At 34.9% G+C, this 24,835-nt stretch overlaps 1 protein-coding gene across 4 annotated transcripts in view; it reads right to left on the bottom strand.

The window, feature by feature from the left end:
- Nucleotides 1–24,835, bottom strand: part of LOC108780089 (titin) — a 65,771-nt gene that overhangs the window by 23,544 nt on the left and 17,392 nt on the right. For 2 of the 4 annotated variants that reach the window (XM_018547679.1, XM_018547681.1), the window contains exons 8-16: nucleotides 21,668–24,310; nucleotides 21,369–21,394; nucleotides 14,678–21,290; nucleotides 14,138–14,185; nucleotides 13,929–14,045; nucleotides 12,898–13,050; nucleotides 12,379–12,742; nucleotides 4,819–5,134; nucleotides 4,458–4,746 (exon numbers count right to left, since the gene is read on the bottom strand). In XM_018547679.1, coding sequence (XP_018403181.1) covers nucleotides 4,458–4,746; nucleotides 4,819–5,134; nucleotides 12,379–12,742; nucleotides 12,898–13,050; nucleotides 13,929–14,045; nucleotides 14,138–14,185; nucleotides 14,678–21,290; nucleotides 21,369–21,394; nucleotides 21,668–24,310 — 10,569 coding nt within the window. The remainder of the gene's footprint in view (nucleotides 1–4,457; nucleotides 4,747–4,818; nucleotides 5,135–12,378; nucleotides 12,743–12,897; nucleotides 13,051–13,928; nucleotides 14,046–14,137; nucleotides 14,186–14,677; nucleotides 21,291–21,368; nucleotides 21,395–21,667; nucleotides 24,311–24,835) is intronic. The other 2 variants (XM_018547680.1, XM_018547682.1) reach the window with 2 other exon arrangements.

Below are 24,835 nucleotides of genomic sequence, written 5' to 3'. Positions count from 1 at the left end.
TTTTTTGACTAAGATATAAATCTTTAGCCGAGGCATTGCACTTTTGCATGGAGACACTGAACTTTGAAAATGTTGATGCTGCGGTCTCTTTTAAAATGTCATTTTATCACGTACAACTTCAGTATAAATTCTCGATCATCCCCGCGGTCCATCAGTCTCTTAAACGCTATTCTGTCAGTTCAGTCAATTATCGTGTCTATAAAAGAAGAGCAAAAAAAAAACAAAATGGAGAACATCAATAATTTAGTTAACAATATTGCTAATATCAACATGCAGGCTAGTCTGTTCAAAATTAAAAGTGATAATTTGGTGATCAGAGGACGCAATCCCCAAAGAGCCGTGACATGCGCTGGGCAGCGAACACTAGATACGCTGTCTGTAAATACAGACCTCAGTGCGGATAATCAGCTGCTAGAAAAAATGTAAGTTTAAAGTATTATTTCCATATCTAATTAATTAATTGATTAGTATTCGATTCTGTTTGACCCGTTAGAGTTATGATTATCATGTGCGTCGGTCACTAAGTGATACATGGTGATACATTCGATCCAATGCACCAGTCACTAACCATGGAGTCACAAATAGGGCAAAATTAAAATCAAGCGTTCAAAGAGCCGTGACATGCGCTGGGCAGCGAACACTAGATACGCTGTCTGTAAATACAGACCTCAGTGCGGATAATCAGCTGCTAGAAAAAATGTAAGTTTAAAGTATTATTTCCATATCTAATTAATTAATTGATTAGTATTCGATTCTGTTTGACCCGTTAGAGTTATGATTAAAATAATTTATTAATTTTTCTCTTCCTATTTTTGAGTTGATATTTTTCGATTGATTCGGATTATTGATTTATATTTATATTCTTTTATTCCAGACATGGTACAGTTAATATGTAACGATGCACTCCGCAATGCATCGTTCCGACGATACCAGCCGCCAGAAACATTTCATATTTCGCGATATTAGAATTACCGCCGTCGACAGTAACTATCGCCGCTCCGAACGAACGCGTCCGAAGATCGCCGAACGATCTGCGCTTCGCGCTATCCGCCGCTCCGACCGAACGCGACCGAACATCGCCGATCGACAATCCCCTCCGCAGGAATTGCCGACCGCCAAGCGATAACGGAAAAGACCGTAATCAAACGAGCGGGAGCAATAATTAGTATATAACGCTTAATTATTGCTCTGGGAGCTCTCTTCTATCCTAACCGCAGCTCCATTACGAACTCCGCACCGAATCCTAGCTCCGGTGATCCGACGCGAAAAGGGGATCAAGTGTTCTTGGTCTCCGTCAAGCGTCCTTGACAGTCGATCACCAAATTTCCTGATCCGCTGGCCGTACGACGCGAAAAGGGGGTAAAGCGTTCTTTGCCTCCGTCAAGCGTTCTTGACAGCCGTACGCCAGTATCCTAGACTTAGCGCACCGACGAGAAAAGGGGGTGAAGTGTTCTTCGCCTCCGCTAAGCGTTCTTGGCAGTCGGGCGCTGGAGTATCTGTGCCTTCTACAATCCGCGAAGCGTCCCTCATTGCATAGAGGGAACGCCCACCGCGTCATCCGCGCCGCGACCGTCTTCCGCCGCTGGCGTATACTCCGCGTCCGCGATTTCCGCGCCCGTATTGGGATTTAAAGATCCCCACGCGTTATCCGCCGTACTCGCGCCGTAATTTACATTTCTAGTTTTTCTGTTCATGCCATCCGTAATATTTTCGTTTTTCTATCTGCGCTTTGTTGTTTTTCTGTACGCGTCTTGTATCCGTCTCGTCTACTTGCCGTCTCGACACGACACACATACACCTGCGTACACCGACACACGACACACACCTGTTTATCATTCACACACACACACGCACACATACACACACATTTGTAAATATACACGATACACGCAATAAACGTTTCTGTCTCTGGTCTTAGATTACTGTCTAATTATTAGTTTCTGCATTCTCTCTTCCCGTGCGAACTTTTTTCGCGACTAGCGAAATTTACGACGAGCTGATCCGCGCGGAAATTAGGTTGTTTCACCACTTCAACAAAATTTTTGATCTTTGGAACTTTTCGCGAAACTTTGGAAATAATTCCTCTTTATCACTGTTAGATAATAAAGAAAGTAAATCTAGCAGTCCAAATACTAATTGATCATCTCGCTCAGCTATATTGTATTGACCTGGCATTGTCTCTCAGAGCTCGTGCTGAATTCATGCACTAATGTGCAAAAATGCGGCACTAGGATTTTCAGTGAAACAGCGCGCACCGTTTACATGCGCATCAAAACGTTCAGTGAACACGCTGCTCTCGTCAAGTGCTCACTCAGTGCGCACTAGTGCAATCAGTGAAAAATGCTATTAATTGCTATTAATGCTATTTAATCAATTAATCAGAGTCTCTTATTTCACAGAAAGGAAAGAAATGAAGATTGGTCCATTTTCTTATACGTTATGTATTATGCGTTATGCAAGATTCGCTTTAGCGTTGTTACTAAAAGTGTATGCGACAGTCTTATGGCACATAAAAAGACGTAAGGCGTGATAAATAAAATGTGAGCAGTAAATAATCACAGCAGCATAGGCACCGACTTGTGAAAAATATGAGGGGGGAGGGGGCCGAAAAAGGATGTCAAAGAAATTTTTTTTTCCCGATCTTTTCTTTCTCGGTACTTACATTACATTTACTGATATTTGGTCTGTTTGTCTTGCTTAAGCCCAAGACACAATGCGAGGGAAGTAATAGCGATAACACAGTTTCAACCTATCAAAAACTGTGTATTTCGGTATATCCGATTTTTGATAAGTTGAAACTGTGTTATTCCTATTGTTATCACTATTCCCTCGCATTGTGTCTTGGGCTTTACACTTTTTACACTAAACATCTTTGTTTTTTTCTCTTCGACGAATATATATATTTATCTCATTTTAAGTGTAAAAGTGTAAGGCGAGAAACACAGACTTTTGCATAACGCATAAAGCATATGCATACGGAATTTCATTGGCCCATTTTCTTATGCATGAGTCAATGGACCAATCAAATTCTTTATGTATATGGTTTATGCGTTATGCAAAAGTCTGTACTCCCCGCTTAAGCAAATCGTAAACAAGGCGAACAGACCTATTGCGATACTTTCATTACAGTGTATGTACATAATATTACTTCTACGTACGCAGTCTTTCTATTCCGAGTACGAAGTTAGCGCGCCAATTTTCAGTGCGGTTTATAGATTCATTTGCAACAGCATTTACATCTAATTGCATTGTTTCTACATGTATATGTAAAATATTTAAATATTTTAATCTTTGTTGCGTTACAGAACTTCGTATATACGTTAATAATCTCTTTAAGCTGATTCTAAAGTCGTCCTGTTTTATTACGATTATATTTGAGGAGAAAGATCCGAATTAGCTTTACGGATTGCAAAATCCTTTTTCAGAATAAAAGTACGCACGAAAAACTATACTGGAAACCCTAATTTCACTATAAAATCGGAAAAAAATTAAAAAATTCACTTTTTCTGGCAAAGTAGGATCACGTTCAATACCTGTTTTTACTGATGCTCTACAACACCATCTATTTCAAGACGGCGCAACTACTTTTAAACGCAATTTTTGCTCTGTCAAACTCTGTTGACGTTCCGAATCCTCGCATAGATCGTGATTTCTATTTGAAAAGAAATATTTTTTTCTACGCATTTAATCTTGGTTCCGCAAACTCAGGATTGTTCGTACAAGTCATTTCAATACTGCAAGACGCTTATTTGCAATCTGCGATCTCTAAAACTTTTATATTAAGTGAATGTGTGTTAACTTCAAGTGACAGCTGTACGTGTCAGAAAAAGTGAATTTTTTTTTCCGATTTTCTAGTGAAATTAGGGTTTCCAGTATAGTTTTTCATGCGTACTTTTATTCTGTGAAAGGATTTTGCAATCCGTAAAGCCAATTCGGATATTTCTCTTCAAATAGAATTATGATAAAACAGGACGACTTTAGCATCCCCTTAAGGAAGAAAATGAACACTCGGCTGTACATGTACTTACAGGAATCGTTAAAATTATTTTTTCAAACTTCACCAACTCTGGCAATAAATTTGCTATATGTCGTTCCTGCTGTAGCAAACAAACTATAATTAGCAAAACTCGTTATTGATTCCGTACACGAGGTTTTAATTCGCCGCGCCAACATTATATATAGCGTATTACGTGATGTGGTCGTCGCTTTCTTGCAGTGTTGATTACAGAAATTATTTGCGATTGTAAAAAAATTATTGGGAGGCCAAAACTACTATGCTCCCCTGTAGCCGGTGCCTATGCACAGTAGAAATACGTATTATGATGAGGTCAGCAGTAGCGAGTACAAAAAATGTTAATTTGTTTACTATTCATTTCTTACTCCTTACATTTTTTATATGTTATAGTCTTAAAGCGAAACATTGAAATGTTGCAATGCAAAGAGGTTATTGATCTTACTCTCAACAGTCAATGTAGCCCGAGTTTCAACTTTGCCTATATCATTGATAGCTGTAACCGAATATTCTCCACTATCTACTAATTGAGGTTGGATCAAGTTTAATGTATTAACATGTCCGTCTTGCTTTAATTGCGAGTCCTTTACTGGTTTTCCGTCTTTGTACCATGTTATTTTCGGTGATGGATTACCGACTATTTGAGTCGATAAAACAACAGTCTCACCTTCTTTAACTATATAGGATTGTAATGGTTCTAAAATTTCAGGTGGTTCACTCTTTCCAGTTTTCACCTGTTCCATCAGAAGATGTATTAATTATACGTTATGTGTAAACATGTATTTATAAATATATTGTCGACTAACCTTTATAGGGATCTCGATAGTAGCCTCGCCTTCTCTGTTTTTAGCAATTATTTTATATCTTCCCTCTTGCTTCTTTTGAATTTTAGTGAAGCTTATAACACTGCAGTACATATGCATATCACTTTCAAATGCAATATTAATGTTCTGTTGACTAACTACTGGTATGTCTTTATGGTGCCATGTTATTTCTGGTTCCGGTATAGCGACTAATCGACATTCCAGTATTACATCATCACCTTCATGTACATATTTCGCTTTTGGCTTTCGGGAAAATGTAGGTGGTATACCCTCTAATATATCGGCTAAAGATGATTCTCTAAATAATTCAAAAATAATAATTAAGACTTATATAATTAGAAAACAAAATATAATACAATATAATATAAAAGTTATAATTATAATTAAAATAAATAGTTATAATTATAATTTTTATATTTTATTGTATTATATATATAAAAAGTATAAGGTTTGTAAAACATAAATATAGTATTCATTAGATAATATATGTATAATTATTAAAAATACACGGTCGATCTTGTACTATGCACGCTACATGTTTTCTAAGCGTCTAGACACTATCGTGTCTTTGAATATTACGCATGTTTTGTATACTGTAATTATTATGTAATAGAAGATAGCCGTTAATACTGACATTGGTCTTCTAAAAAGATACTCTTTCCCTTATTTCTCGGAAACTAATTTTTCATATTGCACTTTGTGGCGGCTGAATCGTCATAATTTGAGTCGCCTGTGCATGCGCTCGATCGGCGCCATCCCTGAAGCGCTAGTGTCGGCGTTTGCGTGGCGCCGGACTCGACGCCCACCCGGCGCGAGTTCCGACCGCCGCCTCATGAGGGCTACGCGGTTAAGCAATAACTCGGAAGCAAGATCACCTCGCACGAATATAAATAGGGTACAGCAGGACTATCCAACATTAGAGATGGGAAAAACCATTCTTTTTAGTGAACTAGTTAATACGAACTAGTTCACTGAAAAGATCCGTTCGTCAAAACAGTTCGTCGCGAACTACTCGCCCAAAATTTTTCACATGCGTTGTATTACTGGGTACGCATTAATGGCTTGAGTTAGAGTTCTAGATTTATCAAAGAAGTGCGACCGGTGTTAAGCGTCCTGATTAGCCATCGTAATGGCCAGTTATGAGACTGATTTCTTGATATTACAATTAGCTTCGAACGTATGCATAGAGATAGTCTATAGACTATTAGTTACAGCACACACTTTTGCCTGACGCATAACGGTAGATTTTCACGAGCTAGTCAAACAGTTCAGCGATAAAAAAAGTCAAAATTGACGAATATCAAACGTCAATTTGGATCCTTTTTGTCACTGAAACAGCTAGTTTGAGCAGCTTGTGAAATTGTACTTTAATAAAGTCCGTTCTACAATAAGTCGGGAGCCGTTGTCGTATGCCGTAAGAAATTGGCCAATCACAGTTGAAAAAAATCGACCCTGATTGGTTAATTTTTTACGTCACGACATCCGACGCCGACATACGACGTATTGTAGAACAGGCCTAATTGTTTCAGTTGCCAGTTTGACATTTGTCGTTGATTGATAAAGTAGTTGATCTACATAATTTGAGAATTGAGAGGCCTGATTTTATAAGGGGATACCCGTGGATTTCGTGGAATAAGTATTGTCCGCAGGGCTAATTTTGGACATCGCTCTAATTTAAATTTTGATGACTGATTCTTGTAGAAAATTTGGTAATTGTTCACTTTAGGGGACCCAGGTCCTATAACCTTGACCTTGACATTATCAAGGCCGTGATTCCGAGCAACTTTGCCGTAACAACTAGGTGGCGGTCTGTTATAGTTTTTGAGATATTAAGCGTTGAAGTTATTTTGAAATGTGAAAAGTGAAACCTACTGTATTCATGCGAAGCGAAGCAACTCTTACTCCACCTTTTCTTCTGCGAATGAGCTCGCAACTTCCATGTCGCTTTATATTGTAAAGTGTACGACTGTACGCATGAATACAATAGGTTCTGCTCCCCCCCCGCAAGAGGGGGGCTCCACTACTGTTAAAAATAATCTAACCCAACCCATTTAGTGATGTATAGTAGCTGTCGCTTCGCGTAGAAAGTCGAAATTTATGCGCAATGGTACAACCATAGAAGTATGTTCGCATAGAAAGTCATATGCCTGTACTGTTGTGCATGGATTTCAACCTTCTACGCGAAGCGACAGCTTCGATACACCACTAAATGGGTTGGGTTATTTTTAACAGTAGTGGAGCCCCCCTGCGAGTAGGAGCGGAACTTACTGTATTCTGGACTATTGAATACGCATAATATTAACTATTGATAGTATACAATAGTCCAGACTATTGAGTCTGAATATCTCAAAAATTATAAGAGTCACCTAGTTGTTAACCCATTAAGGACCAAATGTATATAAATTTAACATGAAGTTTGACAGTACTTTTTTGTATTAAAATGCAATGAAAAAATTTTTGGAATGGACGTTTTTTACTGCCCAAACCCCGCTCTTTCGAATGGTGTATCGCAAATTGCTGCAAATTTAAAAATAAACAAACTACGAGCATTTATTTAACAAAAATCACGATTTTTTTTAGGTTTTCTTTTCACTTATCGTAATTTTTTTTATTATTATCCGTATCAGAATATCTCAGATGGGTATAAATTTCGCGTCAAAAATGTTTAGGCTAGAAGGTAGCAGTAATAAAAAAAGAATTTTTTCAAAATGGCGGCTTAAAAATGGCTACTAAAGTCGATTTTTTTTTCAAAATCATAGTCGCGTGTACTCAATCGACTGACTCGAATGAAATCACTTTAAACTTGGTACCCGGAGGTTTTTAGGGTCGCTGATTCCGAATTTGAAGTTAGTTTTTCAAAAATCAAAATGGCGGATCCAATATGGAGGACGAATTTATGGAAATCGATCGAAATTACTTCAAACTTGGTACCCGGGGGTTTTTGGGCTCACTGATTCCGAATTTAAAGTTAGTTTTTCAAAATTCAAAATGGCGGATCTAATATGAAGGACGAATTTATGGAAATCGATCGAAATTACTTCAAACTTGGTACTTATTTTTTTTTGAGTCGCTGGTTACAAATTTCATGTTGTTTGATGTTTAAAATTTAATTATCTCCACCAGGTGAGACTCGGGTAACGTTATCAATATTTCAATTATTTTGATGGCTAAGAATTATGTAATATTTACAAAAAACAATGTTATCGTCAAATTGAAATAACAAAATTGAATTTTAAACATCAAGCAACATGAAATTTGTAACCAGCGACTCAAAAAAAAAAATAAGTACCAAATTTGAAGTAATTTCGATCGATTTCCATAAATTCGTCCTCCATATTGGATCCGCCATTTTGAATTTTGAAAAACTAACTTCAAATTCGGAATCAGCGACCCTAAAAACCTCCGGGTACCAAGTTTAAAGTGATTTCATTCGAGTCAGTCGATTGAGTACACGCGACTATGATTTTGAAAAAAAAATCGACTTTCGTAGCCATTTTTGAGCCGCCATTTTGAAAAAATTCTTTTTTCATTACTTGTACCTTCTAGCCCAAACATTTTTGACGCGAAATTTATACCCATCTGAGGTATTCTGATACGGGTAATGATAAAAAAATTACGATAAGTGAAAAGAAAACTTAAAAAAATCGTGATTTTTGTTAAATAAATGCTCGCAGTTTGTTTATTTTTAAATTTGCAGCAATTTGCGATACACCATTCGAAAGAGCGGGGTTTGGGCAGTAAAAAACGTCCATTCCAAAAATTTTTTCATTGCGTTTTAATACAAAAAAGTACTGTCAAACTTCATGTTAAATTTATGTACATTTGGTCCTTAATGGGTTAAGACAAAGTTGCTCAGAACTATGACCTTGACAACATATGTCAAGATCAAGGTCATCACAGCTGGGTCCCCTAAAGTAAACAATTACCGAAAATTTCATAGCGCATATTTTTTGTCTTTAAATCAAATTTGTAACCTTTTCTGTTTTCAAGTTATAAACAAAAAAAGTAATTTTTTAAATAAAAAAATTTCAATAGATTTTTGTGTTCAACTCGCCATACATATCTCAGCCAAATATGAATATATTCCTTTGAAATTTTAACAGGATAAACTTCAATATGTTTCTCGAAATATAGAGCATATAAGAAGTTTTCGAAAAATTTCACAGCCAAATGCCGAATTTTTCAAAATATTTCTTTCGCATGCGTAGTTTTATTCATTCGATCACAAAAGTTATCGTACGAATTTTCGATTTGTTAACTTTTACTGGTACTACAATTTTGTTTATTAATTAAGGAAGTTTTTTTGGAAAATTTTAGCTCTTTAAATATTATGGTTGTAATGTAATAACGATTTATATGTCGATCCGATTACGTAGCGCGCTGCGCGCAACGCGAAAGTTCGAACCCTTCGCTTCCGCGAAACAAGGATATCAATAATGTATCAAAATATAATATATTTAAGGGCTCTTAAAATCTTTTTCAACTTTTTAATTATTTACAGTTACAACATAAGAATTAGAGTATTGTGGCGACTCTTATCAGTCGCACTAACGAAAACCCACCGAGCAGCTACCTTTCGTCAAGCGCTCGGGGGGAACATCCAAGCGCCTGTAGCACTCGACCATACAAGCGCCCGTAGCACGCGACCGCACGCAAATACTGCGCGACGCGCAACTACCACGGTACGCCCACCAGAGGGCTAGCGCCGATAATGTTATCGCGTGCGAAGAATCGGTTCAGAGCCCTTATAGATAAGGCGCCGAACCGATCAACGAACACCGAGCAGCGGCATGCAGGGCTATACCCGGCAATTTTTAACGCAGCTACGGTCTACCGAGCAACAGCAGCTACCGCCGCTATCGCAGCTACAGCAGCTATCGCAGCCTCAGCCGCAGCAACCACCGCAGCCTCGACAGCAGCAGCCATTGCAGCCTCAGCCGCAGCAGCCGTCGCAGCCTCAGCCGCAGCAGCCGTCGCAGCCTCAGCCGCAGCAGCCATCGCAGCCTCAGCCGCAGCAGCCATCGCAACCTCGACAGCAGCAGCCATCGCAGCCTCCGCAGCAGCGGACAGCGCAGCCTCCGCAGCGGCAGCCGCCGCAGCAGCCAGCCCGGCAGAGAGGAGCCTCGCTGATCCAGCGTCTACGCCAGCAGCTCCTGCGCCGCCGCCAACTACAAGCGACGACACCCAGGATCCGGCCAGTGGAGGCTATAGGATTGCTCCGGCGCCCACCAAGACGGCAACACCAACTGGGCAACGCATCACAGTCTCCGCCCGAGTCGTCGATACAGTCGACCGGTCAGCAGGGACCAGAGCCGACCTCCGTGCGAAAGGTGACCCTCCAGCTTGCCGCCTGGAAGTTGCACCGGCTGGACATACCGCCGCCTGCCAGGACTAGGCCACCGAGGTACTGCCTACACCCGTGGGACCTCAGAGTGCGCCGATACACTTCGCCACGATACCTGCAGGCGCCTCCACCAGCGGGACAACAGGAGCCGTCCTCTGGATCCGAGTGGGAGACCACCAACCAAACCGGAGACGAGAACGCGAACTACTGGGGCCCGGTAAAGAGGACCGCGACACAGCCCTCGCTCACTTACTGCGAGCGAGTAAGTGCGAAGCGGCGCACCACCAAGTGGACGCATACGCAGCCACCGCTCACCTACAAGGAGCGAAGCCCCTCTAAGTGAGGAGGAAGCCAAACGGCCCTTTTCAGGGCCACCATAAAATACCAAGACCTACCATCTTTGTATATATCTGTACATAGCTATAATAAACGTGCACATAAATTATATACAGAGTCACGACTTCAACCTCTCTCTTGCGATCCCTGGCGCCGCACCGACAGAGGCCGACAGCGACGGCCGATCGGTGACTCATGTACCAGTAGCGGGTAGACATAACCGTATACGCTAAGCGCATCGCTACAAGTATCATATGAATAAAAATTATCAATAAAAATTGATCACAATAGCGTATTTTTTAATCTATTAGCGAATATAAACATACTCCTTTCCATTGTATGCAATGAAATAACTATTCTACGTTTCACGGAAGTGAACGACTCGAACTTTCGCGTTGCGCGCAGCGTGCTACGTAATCGGATCGACATATAAATCGTTATTACTTTACAACCATAATATTTAAAGAGCTAAAACTTTCCAAAAAACTTCATTAATTAATAAACAAAATTATAATAGCGGTAAAAGTTGACAAATCTAAAATTCGTACAATAACTTTTATGTATGAATAAAACTACGAATGTGAGAGGAATATTTTGAAAAATTCGGTATTTGGCTGTGAAATGTTTCGAAATCTTCTTATATGCTCTATATTTCGAGAAACATATTGAAGTTTATCCTGTTAAAATTTCAAAGAAATATACTCATATTTGGCTGAGATATGGCGAGTTGAACACAAAAATCTATTAAAATATTTTTATTTTAAAAAATTACTTTTTTTGTTTATAACTTGAAAACAAAAAAAGTTACAAATTTGATTTAAAGACAAAAAAGATGCGCTATGAAATTTCGAGGGGGTAACCACTAGCTGTAATATTGTCCCACAGATTACATGTTTTTGTTTGATTTCATACGATTTCATCTGATGAAAAATAATTTTCTTCACTATATACAGGGTGTCATTAACCGAGCAAATCACCTTCCAGGAGCAGGTAGAGTAGACCGAACTGTGTCTAAAAGTCTTAGACCTTTTTCCAGTTGACGCAATATTTAACGAGATATTAGACTTTAAATATAACCGAATAAGCGCGTTCGTCCGGCCTACTACTGCCAAGCGTGTACGCCTCTCAATCACTCTCTACGCCCGCGGGTCGCGAGGCGCGGGGATGATCTGAGGCGTGTCGTCCGAGTTTAGAGGCTCGCGGCGGTGTTCGCGGCGAGAGATGTTTTCCACTCCCCGCGTGCCAAGCTAACGATGGCGAATATTCGGTAGTAGTAGACCGGACGAACGCGCTTATTCGGTTATATTTAAGGTCTAATATCTCGTAAATATTGCGTCAACTGAAAAATGGTATAAGACTTTTCGACTCAGTTCGGTCTACTCTACCTGCTCCTGAAAGGTGATTCGCTCGGTTAATGACACCCTGTATATAAAGTTATTTAGTAAAATAAATGATTATATCTGATATTATACAATTATTCCTTGTAATTGCATATGTAATTATCGGATTATACAAAAGGATTTTATATGAATCTTATATTGATTTCAGGAACTCTATCCCACGATTACATTAAGTGGTTACCCTCTCGAAATTTTCTACAAGAATCAAAATTGAAATTAGAGCAATGTCCAAAATTAGTCCTGTGGACAATACTTATCCCGCGAAATCCACATGTATCCCCTTATAGAATTCAACCCCTCAATTGTGAACTAGTTCATCTGGTTCACGTAAAAGATTCGTTCATTTAAACCTTTCGTTCGCGAACTACCCATCTCTATATCCAACTACAATAAGATATACTAAAAAAAATAATGGATGATTTTAATCAAAGTAATTTATCCGAAAAAATAAGAAATGCGTACCTCGAAAGACTTTTTCTCGAGAGACCAGTAATATCTGATCCGTGATCTGACAAAGGAGCTTCCACGATAAGCTCAGTAGTACTGGACGCAAATCCTGCAGCATTTTTTGCAACGCAGGTAAAAGTGCCGGCATCTTCGGGAAAGACTTCCCTGATTATTAAAGTAGCAACATTATCCTCATCATAGTATATTTGAAAATCAGTAGATGGTTTGATAATAGCGGTCTGGCGGAACCAAGTTATTTGTGGTCTTGGTATGCCTTCTACTTGACATTCGAATTGCACGGTGTAACCATCTAATGTATGAATTGGTTGTAATTTTTCAATAAATCGTGGTGCTAAGGCTTTATCTCCAGGGATAGGTTCTAAAATGATTAAATATATATGAATATTTTAAAAGTTTTTATATTAAATTTCAAATTGTAAGTGCATATTATGAAAAAATTGCTATGTGATAAATAAATTTAGCAAACGGCATTGTTTTATCAAATTTCTGCAATTTCGTAAATAAATTACTTACTCTCAAAGATTGGCAATCTGTCAATCTTTTCATGCAATTTATGTTGCAAATAAATAGTGTAACGTGTTTCATCTAATAAATATTGCATCGGTACCCAACCTTTTTCTTCAGTCACATGTTTCTTTACAAACCACCAGTCCTGATTAGTATAATCTGTGGAAAGTAATTATTAATAAAAGATATTCTAACAATTGTGTACATGTATGTGTATAGTATATATAGGATGAGGCACCTGTTTAAAACAGGTCACCTGAATAACTCGCTTGTTTTTAACAATAGAAGGAAAAGTATTAAACAAAAGTTGTTTGGTTTCGAGAGGCACATAATATGAATATCAACAAAAGTATGTATATTCAAGAAGAGAAAATAGAAATGATTTTAATTTATGGAAAATCAGGCCGAAACTCAGTGCGAGCTACACAATTGCATTCAGAAAAATATCCTGATCGTCATTGTTCATCCAGACGTACATTTGATAAATTCGTTCAGTCATTTCTTTTATAATCGAAATTATTGAAAGTGCGAAACAATCATTTATTTATCGCATTCAAAAATGTATGGAAGTTAATGGCAATCATTCGAACTTTTAAAATAAAGTAAATAAATATCTTCATTGAAAACACTTAAATATGTTAACTTTTCTTTCTCCCATATAAATGTAATTTTTTATGTCCAAAGTCATCTGAAGGACAACATATCTTATATGGTTGAATTTGTTTTTTTATGAATTGCATTACTACATTAATGAAAATATGCTATTCCATTTAAAAAAATCGCGATGACCTAGAAATCTCAAAAACTATGACCATGAGAAAAATTTTACTCGTCATAATATGTGTCCCTTTCAATCGAACAACTTTTCCCTGTAGTATTTTCTAGTATCATCAAAAACAACGGAGATATTTTAGATGGTCGAGTTAAAAGAAACACCCTGTATATATATATATATATATATATATATATATGGTATCTATGGAATATGTATGAAAGTAAATTTGTGGTAGTAACATTTTATTAAGCAGAGATCTTACCAATAATATAAACTTTTTCCCCTTCTACTAAATTAATAGCTTCTTCTGTTTCAGCAATATAAGAACAAATTGAAAACATTGTATCACCTTCACGAACAACATATTCAAGTTCCTCGACTGAAAACCATTAATAAGTTATTCAAAATAGAATATAACAAAAAATATTATTTTATTTTACATTAATGTAAATAAATATCATTAAAGCGAACCTTCTTCGGAGATTTCCTCTTTTTTAGTAATACTGAGAGAAGCTTTTTCTGCAATATTACATATAAATATTAAATAAATATCAAAATAAAATGGAAACTTATAACTATAGTACAATTACAACATAGCAAAGTTTTTTAGGCGAATATAGTTTTTAAATAAGCAGAGAATCTGTTTGCTCATGTACTATTTTGTTCTATTCTGTTCTGAATATGGAATATTTTTATATTAATTATGTAAATAAATCGCTGGTTATTATATTAAAAGGTATAATTAAAATGTGTAACTACTAATGTATAACCGATATGCTTTTCATACGCACTTTTCATATGCAGCGAAAAATTTAAGGAGATAGGCAAAAAAATTTTTTTAAATACAACAATTAGGTGAAGGAAAGAAAAAGCAAAGCACGAAAATTAAACATATATACTCATTCTTAAAGGGTTAAAATAACTATTAAAATACATTATTATTATTATAAGCGTATTCTATTAATTTAATTGTAGATGCTAATAAGGCATGAATGTATGCCATCTGCAAACCTTCTTCGAATGTGGAAACAGGTCTCTTGCTCTTCAACTTCATCGCCAAAGATTCGGCATCGGCTTCCTCGTATGAATATTTTCTATCACGATTTAATTGCAGTTTAATATCATCTTCAATTTCTTCTACAATATATGGAGCTTTTTGTTCTTTCTTCTTTCGTCTCAATGGTATATTCATTTCGTCGATATCAAGCTCATCGATGCTGTATTCTTCTCTCCCTTCTTCTTCCGATTCATTGATGATTTCTTTGATAATTTTGATTGTTTCTTCCCCAGTCTCTTCAGAATATGTAAGCGGCCGTCTTTTTGGCTTTAGACGCACTTTACCGGACATAGAAATGTCTTCTTCCTCATATGTATTCAGTGATATTTTAAATTCTTGCTCTACATCCTCTTTTCTTTTTGTAGTACGTGGTTTAAATGTTACATTCTCTACTTCAGTAACTTCTTTAATATCCAGTATTGACTTTTTCTTTGGTCGTAATTTACGTAAAGTGATATCTTCATAAATTTCTTCAATTGGTTTCGGAACTTTTTTCGGTGGTTTGCGTTTTAAAGTAAATTCTTCAATTACTTCCTCAGGTTGTTTTATAATCTCAATTTTCTGAATTATTAGTTCTTCTGTAACTTCATCTTTGGTTTTTGGTATTGGTTCGTTTTCTCTCAATAATATATCTGCAGTGGTTTCTGTAATTTCTTCAGGTACATCTTCTTTTCTTTCTTCGACAATGTGTTTCTTAATTGTCACTTCGTCGGAAACTTCTTCCTTGAAAGACTTTTCTTTTGGTTTCATTAATATTACTTTTTCAGAGATTTCTTCTAGCATTTGTTCTTTTTCTTTTGAAATAGGTTTCTTGACAGTTATTTCAGCAGTAGATTCCTCAGTAGCGAGCTTTTTCTTTGGTTTCTTTTTCAACGTAACTTCTTCGGTAACTTCTTTTACATCTTCTTTTCCTTCTTTAACGACCAGTTTCTTAATTGTCACTTCATCAGCAATTTCTTCTTTAGGAATTTCTTGTTCTGGTTTCTTTAGTATTACTATTTCAGAGATTTCTTCTGGAATTTGTTCTTCCTTTTTTGGAACTGGTTTCTTTACAGTTATTTCAGCAGCAGATTCCTCAATAGCGGGCTTTTTCTTTGGTTTCTTTTTCAACGTAACTTCTTCGGTAACTTCTTTTATATCTTCTTTTCCTTCTTCAATAACCAGTTTCTTAATTGTCACCTCATCAGCAATTTCTCCTTTAGGAATTTCTTGTTTTGGTTTCTTTAGTACCACTTTTTCAGAGATTTCTTCCGGCATTTGTTCTTCCTTTTCTAGGACTGGTTTCTTTACAGTTATTTCAGCAGCAGATTCCTCAGTAACGAGCTTTTTCTTTGGTTTCTTTTTCAACGTAACTTCTTCGGTAACTTCTTTTACATCTTCTTTTCCTTCTTCAGCAATCAGTTTCTTAATTATCAACTCATCAGCAATTTCTTGTTTAGGAATTTCTTGTTTTGGTTTCTTTAGTACCACTTTTTCAGAGATTTCTTCCGGCATTTGTTCTTCCTTTTCTAGGACTGGTTTCTTTACAGTTATTTCAGTAGCAGATTCCTCAGTAACGAGCTTTTTCTTTGGTTTCTTTTTCAACGTAATTTCTTCGGTAACTTCTTTTACATCTTCTTTTCCTTCTTCAGCAATCAGTTTCTTAATTATCACCTCATCAGTAATTTCTTCTTTAGGAATTTCTTGTTCTGGTTTCTTTAGTATTACTATTTCAGAGATTTCTTCTGGAATTTGTTCTTCCTTTTTTGGAACTGGTTTCTTTACAGTTATTTCAGCAGCAGATTCCTCAGTAGCGGGTTTTTTCTTTGGTTTCTTTTTCAACGTAACTTCTTCGGTAACTTCTTTTACATCTTCTTTTCCTTCTTCAGCAACCAGTTTTTTAATTGTCACCTCATCAGCAATTTCTTCTTTAGGAATTTCTTGTTCTGGTTTCTTTAGTACCACTTTCTCAGAGATTTCTTCCGGCATTTGTTCTTTTTCTTCCGGAACTGGTTTTTTTACAGTTATTTCAGCAGCAGATTTCTCAGTAGCGGGTTTTTTCTTTGGTTTCTTTTCCAACGTAACTTCTTCGGCAACTTCTTTTACATCTTCTTTTCCTTCTTCAATGACCAGTTTTTTAATTGTCACCTCATCAGCAATTTCTTCTTTAGGAATTTCTTGTTTTGGTTTCTCTAATACCACTTTCTCAGAGATTTCTTCCAGAATTTGTTCTTTCTCTTCTGGAATTGGTTTCTTTACAGTTATTTCAGCAGCAGATTCGTCAGTAGCAGGTTTTTTCTTTGGTTTCTTTTTCAATGTAACTTCTTCGGTAACTTCTTTTACATCTTCTTTTCCTTCTTCAACAACCAGTTTCTTAATTGTCACCTCATCAGCAATTTCTTCTTTAGGAATTTCTTGTTTTGGTTTCTTTAGTACCACTTTCTCAAGGATTTCTTCCGGAATTTGTTCTTTCTCTTCTGGAACTGGTTTCTTTACAGTTATTTCAGCAGCAGATTCCTCAGTAGCGTGCTTTTTCTTTGGTTTCTTTTTCAACGTAACTTCTTCGGCAACTTCTTTTACATCTTTTTTTCCTTCTTCAACAATCAGTTTCTTAATTGTCACCTCATCAGCAATTTCTTCTTTAGGAATTTCTTGTTTTGGTTTCTCTAGTACCACTTTCTCAGAGATTTCTTCCGGAATTTGTTCTTTCTCTTGTGGAACTGGTTTCTTTACAGTTATCTCAGCAGTAGATTCCTCAGTAGCGGGTTTTTTCTTTGGTTTCTTTTTCAACGTAACTTCTTCGGTAACTTCTTTTACATCTTCTTTTCCTTCTTCAACAACCAGTTTCTTAATTGTCACCTCATCAGCAATTTCTTCTTTAGGAATTTCTTGTTTTGGTTTCTCTAGTACCACTTTCTCAAGGATTTCTTCCGGAATTTGTTCTTTCTCTTCTGGAACTGGTTCCTTTACAGTTATTTCAGCAGCAGATTCCTCAGTAGCGGGCTTTTTCTTTGGTTTCTTTTTCAACGTAACTTCTTCGGTAACTCCTTTTACATCTTCTTTTCCTTCTTCAGCAACCAGTTTCTTAATTGTCACCTCATCAACAATTTCTTCTTTAGGAATTTCTTGTTCTGGTTTCTTTAGTAACATTTTTTCAGAGATTTCTTCCGGAATTTGTTCTTCCTTTTTTAGGACTGGTTTCTTTACAGTTATTTCAGCAGCAGATTCCTCAGTAACGAGCTTTTTCTTTGGTTTCTTTTTCAACGTAACTTCTTCGATAACTACTTGCTTTTCTTTTGGTTCTGATTTCTTCCTCGGTTTTTTTATAATTAATTCTTCTGTAGATATATCTTGGTTTTCTTCAGAAATATGTTTTGAAATATTATTCTCATTACTGTCCTGTGATTTTATTTCTTCCTCTTTAATCTTTTTTGGTTTTTTCTTTTGTTTTACTGTATAGTCATCAGTGTCTTTTGGCGTTGTTGGTAATGTCTTGTCCTTCGTTGGGTGTTCTTCTGTGCTTTTTTCTTTGGGTTTAGTTTCTGTCCATCCTTTTAAAGTGATTATTTTAGGTTCATCTTCGGATTTTTCTGAAGTTGGTATTCGAAATTTGATCTCAGGTTCTTCTTTAGGTTCTTGTGGTTTTGGTATACCTTTTATAAGAGGAATTTGCTCCATATCTTGTTCAGGTTTTTTGCTCTTAAGTGGTTTATATGGCTTTGAATCAGGTTCAGGTTTTGGTTTCTTGGATATTTCGAATTCTTCAGGTATGTATTTTTCGATTTCTGGCTTATCAAATTGTATTGGTTTGAATTCATCATATGTAAATATTTCTTGAGGTTGTTGTACTTTTTTTAAGGATGTATCTTCTACGGATTCTTTTATTTTAGGTGTTTCTTTGTTTTCTGTTATTTGTTCTAATTTCTTTATCGGTATTTTCTTTAGTTTTATCTCTTCCGGTATAATTTCATGTTCTTGTTTTATTTCACCTTTTCCAGTAATAAGTTTTTGTGGTTCTTGAAATGTTTCCTGCGACTTCTTTGGTGTACGTTCATAAATAGATTTATCTTCTATTTGTTCCAATGGAACTTTTTTTAGTTCTTTGAACTCTTTATCTAATTTCTCTAATTTAACCAAATCTTTCTCTAATATTTTAGGTTTTTTATATTTTTTCTTTATAATTTGTAATGCTTCATCAGTATTTCTAGATAAAATGCCAGCTTGTGTTGGATTCTTTTCTATGTACGTAACTTTTGGTACTTGTAATTGTGCTGGATAATCATTGATAAATGTAATTCTACTTCGTAACATGATTTTAGGAAATGTTGATTCAATTATTTCTTTTTTCTTAACAACTGGTGCTTTTTTTAATTTAATTGTACCGAATTGGACTATTTCTTGCAATGGTTCAATATATTTTAATTTTGTAGGTTTGATTTGTTTTCTTTCGATTTTTTGTGGAACTAATTTTTGTATAGATTCAGGCAATATTTCCTTTTCTTTCTTTTTTTTTATTGATTCCCATTGAATTTTTTCAGGCATCGGCTCTAGTACAGGTCTTTCATACTCAGGTTCTATCCATTCTTCTATGTTGTCTTTCTTGGCGGTTTTTTTCATCTTTTTCTTTATAACTTTCTTTTCTTTTATTTTCTCGATAGGTTTAAGATCTATTGGTTTTTCTTCTACAGTAGACTCAATTTCTTCTTTTGGTTTTTCAAATTCCTTCATTTTTTCAGGATATATTGTTTTTACTTCCTTCAATTCATCTTTAGATTTTTCTTTTTTCTTCTCCTTTAAAGTATCTTCCATTTTAACTTTGGGAATTATTTCTGTCACTTCTGTAGTTTTTGGTGTAATATTTTCTATTTGTATTTGTTCTAATTTAGGTTGGCTAAGTATTATTTTTTCTTGAGTGACCTCTTCTTTTTCGATAGGAAATAATTTTTTTTCTTTTTCTTTTTTAATGTCAGTCCTGCTAGGTTTTATTTTTTTCTTTTTTATTATTTCAACATCTGCTATAGCTAGATTAACTTTAGTAGTTTCAATATTTTCTATTGGTAAAACACTTGATTTTGCTTCTTCTTCAACAAATGTTTTTTCTGTGATGAATTCTTCAGGTACTATTTCTGTTGTTACTTCCGAAATTTCGACACTTTCTTGTAAAAGTACATTCTTTGTAGCCTTTTCTTTCTTGGGTTTTTTCATTTTTATATCCTCTATTGCTTCCTCTAATCGGTCTTCTTGAGTTTTACTATTATCAATTTCATTGGTTGTAATTTCTGAAATTTTCGTAGTTTTTATTTTCTCATTTGCATTTATTATTTTTACCGCTTTTTCTTGTGTTATATTATCTAATGTAACATCTTCGACAATTTCTTCTTCATCTTGTTGTTTACTTGCGTGTATTGATTTAATCCTTTTTGGTTTCTTTACAGTAACTTTTTTTATATCAACTTGTGGTTCCTCTTCTTTCATTGGAAATATCGTCTCTTTTATTGGTTTTATCATTTCAAGAAGATCCTCAGTGGAAGTGTCCGGAATCGCTTCAGTAACTTCAATTCCTTCTTTTGGTATGATAGTCAATTTTATTTTTTCTTCTTTTGGTTTTTTGTTTAATATTTCTTGAGTAATTTCGATGGTAATTTGTTCCTGTACAGGAATCGTGTTTACTTCTTCCCTTAAAATTGTCTTTAATGGGCTTTCTTCTTTTTTAATTTCGTACATTGCAGCTTCTCTTGGTATAGCTTCAACTTCTGTGAATTTAGCAACGGAGAATTCTGTTAAGATTTGCATAACTTCGATACCCTCTCTAGTATTAAATATAGTTTGAGCTTGTTCCATCTGTGGCTTATCTAAAATAATTTCTGTAACAATTTCTTGTAGCAAATTATCTTCATGAGGCTTTTCCTTTTTTCTCTTTATTTTCTTTTCTATTGGCGTTTCAATAATTTCGACTATATTTTCTTTAGCAATTATTTGAGTTTTTTCAATTGGTTTCTGATCAATTTTTTTATGTTGATCTTCTGTTGTTAATTTTAGACTTTCAATTATTTTGGTTGCAGGTATTTCAACAGTTTCTATTATTTCCTTTTCAACATCTATTTTTTCTTCAGGTACTTTAACAATTAATTTCTGTGCATCTATTTTTGTAACTGTAACAGTATTTTTTTTGTCTTCCACGATAACTTTAACCTTTTCTTTTTTTGGCATGTCCGTTTGAATTTCCTCTACGACTTGCTCAAGAACGTCAGCAGTTTCTTTTATATGTGCCTTTTTCTCAATTATTTCTTTGGTTGGCATTTCAACTATTTTCTCTGGTTTTATTTCTTCGATTGCCTTAACATGTTCATCCTTTTTCTTTGGTAATTTTTTTGTCTTAATGATTTTCTGTGTCGGCTTTTTGATATTCTCGTTCTCTTCGATGATAGATATCCTCTCTTCTTCTACTGGTGCCTTCTTAAGATCTATTTTTATAATTTCTACCGATTCTTCTTTATCGACAAGAGGTTGAGCCTTTTGAAAATCTATTTCTTTAGTTACAATTTGTTCTAAAGTTTCTTCAGGCATTTTGTAAATCGATTCTTCTTCCTGTAAAAATATGATAACAATATAAAATATGATATAATATACTAAATAGAATAAGTTTTTGTATTCTCTTTTGCTTACCTGATATAGTGATTCTTCTCTGGTACCTAAAAAACAAAGGTAAGAGAAATCAGATTAAAATAAGATCACTAAAAATTTTTTAACTGACAATTGTGTTTCAATATGTGACATAATAATACTATTAATGTTATGTATAATATTAGTATTATCAGAAAATAATTGATAAATGTTTTATCTTTCCTTACTTTCAATTTTAATGAGATGTCTATTCATTTTATACATAAAAATTGCAGAGGAGATATATATGTTTCAATAAGCCGTAAAAATTAATAAACACTGAAAATAGAAACCAAACTTACCTTCCAAAGTTTTTTTACTAATTTTATACTTTATCAATCCATCGTGTTTAATATGTATTTTAGGTGTAGTGTCTGCGTGAAGATTTGTAATTTTTGCCTCCTGTTTCTCTTTGTCCTCATTGACCGTAATAATTTTCTTTTTAATAATCTTTGGTTTTTCTTCTTTTACTAGCTTTTTAAGTGATGTATCATCTTTCATATTTTCTTCTTCAATAAATTTAACATAATCAGGATGTAATAAAGTTTTTTCAACAATTTCTTCGATTGGGCTAACCGTAATTGATGTTACAGGTGACTTACCATTTTCTTCCATAGTTACTTCTTCAATTACTTGTAGTTCTTGTTCTTTATGTTTGATAATTTGCTTTTTAGTAATGTTTTTCGGTTTCTTTTTGACAACTGTTTCAATTACTATTGTTTGCTCCCTTATTTTCTCCTTTTCGTGAGGTTTTACAAATTCGAGATGAGATAGTGGAAGAGTTTCTTTACTGATTTTGTCTGCTAGACCTTCTGTAACTGTTATTATAGGTAGTTCGTTTTTATCTACTGTCTCTTCTGTCACTTGCTGTTTCTGCCCTTTATGTTTAATAATCTTTTTCGATTTTTCACCCTCAGTTATTTCCTTAGTTACTATTATTTGCTTTTTTATTTTTTTTTCTTCAAAGGGCTTGGCGAATTCAGATTGTGATAGAGCAAGTACAGTTTCTTTAATGACGTCTTCTTCAGGACTTTCCATAATTGTTGCTACAGGTAGTTGATCCTTCATCTTTATGATAGTCTGTTGCGTCCCTTGCTGTTTTTGTTTAATAATTTTTTTTTTAGTGATGTCTTTCGGTTTTTTATCTTCAATAACTTCTTCAGTCATTATAATTTTATCCGTTTCCCTTATTTCCTCCCCTTCGAAGCGCTGAGCAAATTCGGATTGTGGCAGAGAATATACAGTTTCTATTTTTTCTAATGGACCTTCTGTAACTATTGTCACAGGTAATTGTCTTTGTTCTACAATTGTTTTTTGTGTCATCTGTTGTTTTTGTCCTTTTTGTTTAATGATTTTTTTTTTAGTAATCGTTTTTAGTTTCTCCCCTTTGATTGTATTTTCAATTAGTGTTGTTTGCACTTTTATATCCTCCTTTTCTTGGGGTTTTACAAATTTAGGAGGCGATAGTGGAAGAACAATTTCTTCAACAATTAATTCTACTGCACCTTCTGGAACTGTTATTACAGGTAGTTGTTCCTTTATATCTATTGTTGTCTCTTCTATCACTTGCTCTTTACGTTTAATAATTTCCTTTTTAGTAATAGTTTTCGGTTCTTTATTTTTAATTATTTTCTCAGTTTTCGTTACTTGCTTCCTTATTTCTTTCTGTCCATTGTGCTCAGTGCTTTTGGATTGTGTTAGAGGAAGTATCGGTTTTACGACGATTTCTTCTATCGGACTTTCCGTAACTGTTACTGGTAGTTGTCTCTGTTTCTGTATTGTTGTGTCTTTCATCATTTGTTGTTTCTGTCTTTTACGTTTAACAATTTTCTCTTTAGAGGTTTTTTCCGGTTCCTTTTCTTCGATTGCTTCAGTCACTAATACTTGTTTTTTTATTTCTCCCTCTTCAAAATGTTTGACGAATTCAGGTTGAGGTAAAGGAAGTACAATTTCTTCAACAATTTCTCCTATTGTACCTTTCGTAACTGTTGTTGTGGGTAATTGTCCCTGTTCCTCTATAGTTGTCTCGTCTGTCACACACACTTGCTGTTTTTGTCCTTTAAGTTTAATTATTTTGTTTTTAATAATTTTTTTCGGTTTCATTCTTTCGATTGCTTGTTCAGTAACTGTTACTTGCTTTTTGTATTTTCCCTTCTCAAGAGATTTTGCGAATTCAGGTTGTAATGGAGAAAATATAATTTCTTTGACGATTTCTTCTACTGTATCTTCCTTAACTGTTGTTGTAGGTAATTGTCCCGTTTTTTTAGATTTTTTTCCTTTAATTGCTTCTTCGGTCACTGTTACTTGATTCTTTATATCTTGCTCTTCAATGGGCTTGGCGAATTCCGTATGTGATATAGGAAGGATGATCTCTTCGATGATTTCCTTTACTGGTCCTTCTGTAACTATAATTAATGGTAATCGTCCTTCTTCTTTTATAATTATTTCTCCGTTTTGTACTGCCGTTATTATTCCTTCTTGATTTTCAGTCGCTTTTTTTAATTCTTCAATATTTGTTGATACTATTTCTTCTATTTCTTTGTTTTGTACTGTCATTTTTGTTTCTTCTTGATTTTCAGTTGTTTCTTCTAATTCTTCAATTTTTGTTGGTACTATTTCTTCTATTTCTATTTGTCCTGTTACTTCTTCGATATGCATAAATTGCTTTTTTGGTATAGATGGTACTTGTGATTTTATGTCTTCTATTTCTTCTTCAATTATTACAATTTTGTCTTTTTCCGATTTAGTTTTTGGTTTCTTTTTTCGAATTGTTGTTTTCTTTGTTTTAATTGCTGCCATTTCATTTTCTTTAGTGCCAGTTTTAAATTTTGTGGTATATTCTTCAATTATTTCAGTATCAGATTCATTTATTGGTTGTTTTGTTTCGTGTATTGTGGTGTGTTGTGTGACTGTGATATGATGTTGCTCTGATGTTTCTGTAGTTTCTGAAATGTACACAGAAAAAGTGTGGTATGTGATTAAATTATATGTAAAATGTTCTGTTGATCTGTCATCTACGTTACTTGAATTTTGATATTGTATTAGTATTTGTAACGTTTAACAACATATTAATCATAAGTAATACATTAACAACTTCTTTATTTATAATTTGTTACTTGAATGGTGGATATTATACGAAGCGTGGTAAAATTAGCTGCTTGTTGACGAGTATAATGTAATAGGTGTTCTTATTTAAATGTCAGTAAATTATAACTCTGTATTTTTTAGTTCTGTACTTACCAAGACAGTCTATGTAATAAGATTGTAATGTTAAATCAAACATTATTTTGTTAAACATTGCAATAAATGCCAACAATCCCTGCTTTGTGTGTTTTGATTACATTCCTCTTTTTACCACTTTTGTTAACATAAACTAACATACTTATATAATTTGTTTGATATGTTCAACTTATTAAATGTTACGATCATTGTGTTTAATCGAATCAAATTTCTTCAAACGTCGCGAGTAA

The sequence above is a fragment of the Cyphomyrmex costatus genome, unplaced genomic scaffold, assembly GCF_001594065.2.
Source record: "Cyphomyrmex costatus isolate MS0001 unplaced genomic scaffold, Ccosl1.0 scaffold67, whole genome shotgun sequence".
Lineage (NCBI taxonomy): Eukaryota > Metazoa > Arthropoda > Insecta > Hymenoptera > Formicidae > Cyphomyrmex > Cyphomyrmex costatus.
The sequence above is the reverse complement of the archived record's forward strand: the minus strand, read 5'-3'. Positions and strand labels throughout refer to the sequence as shown.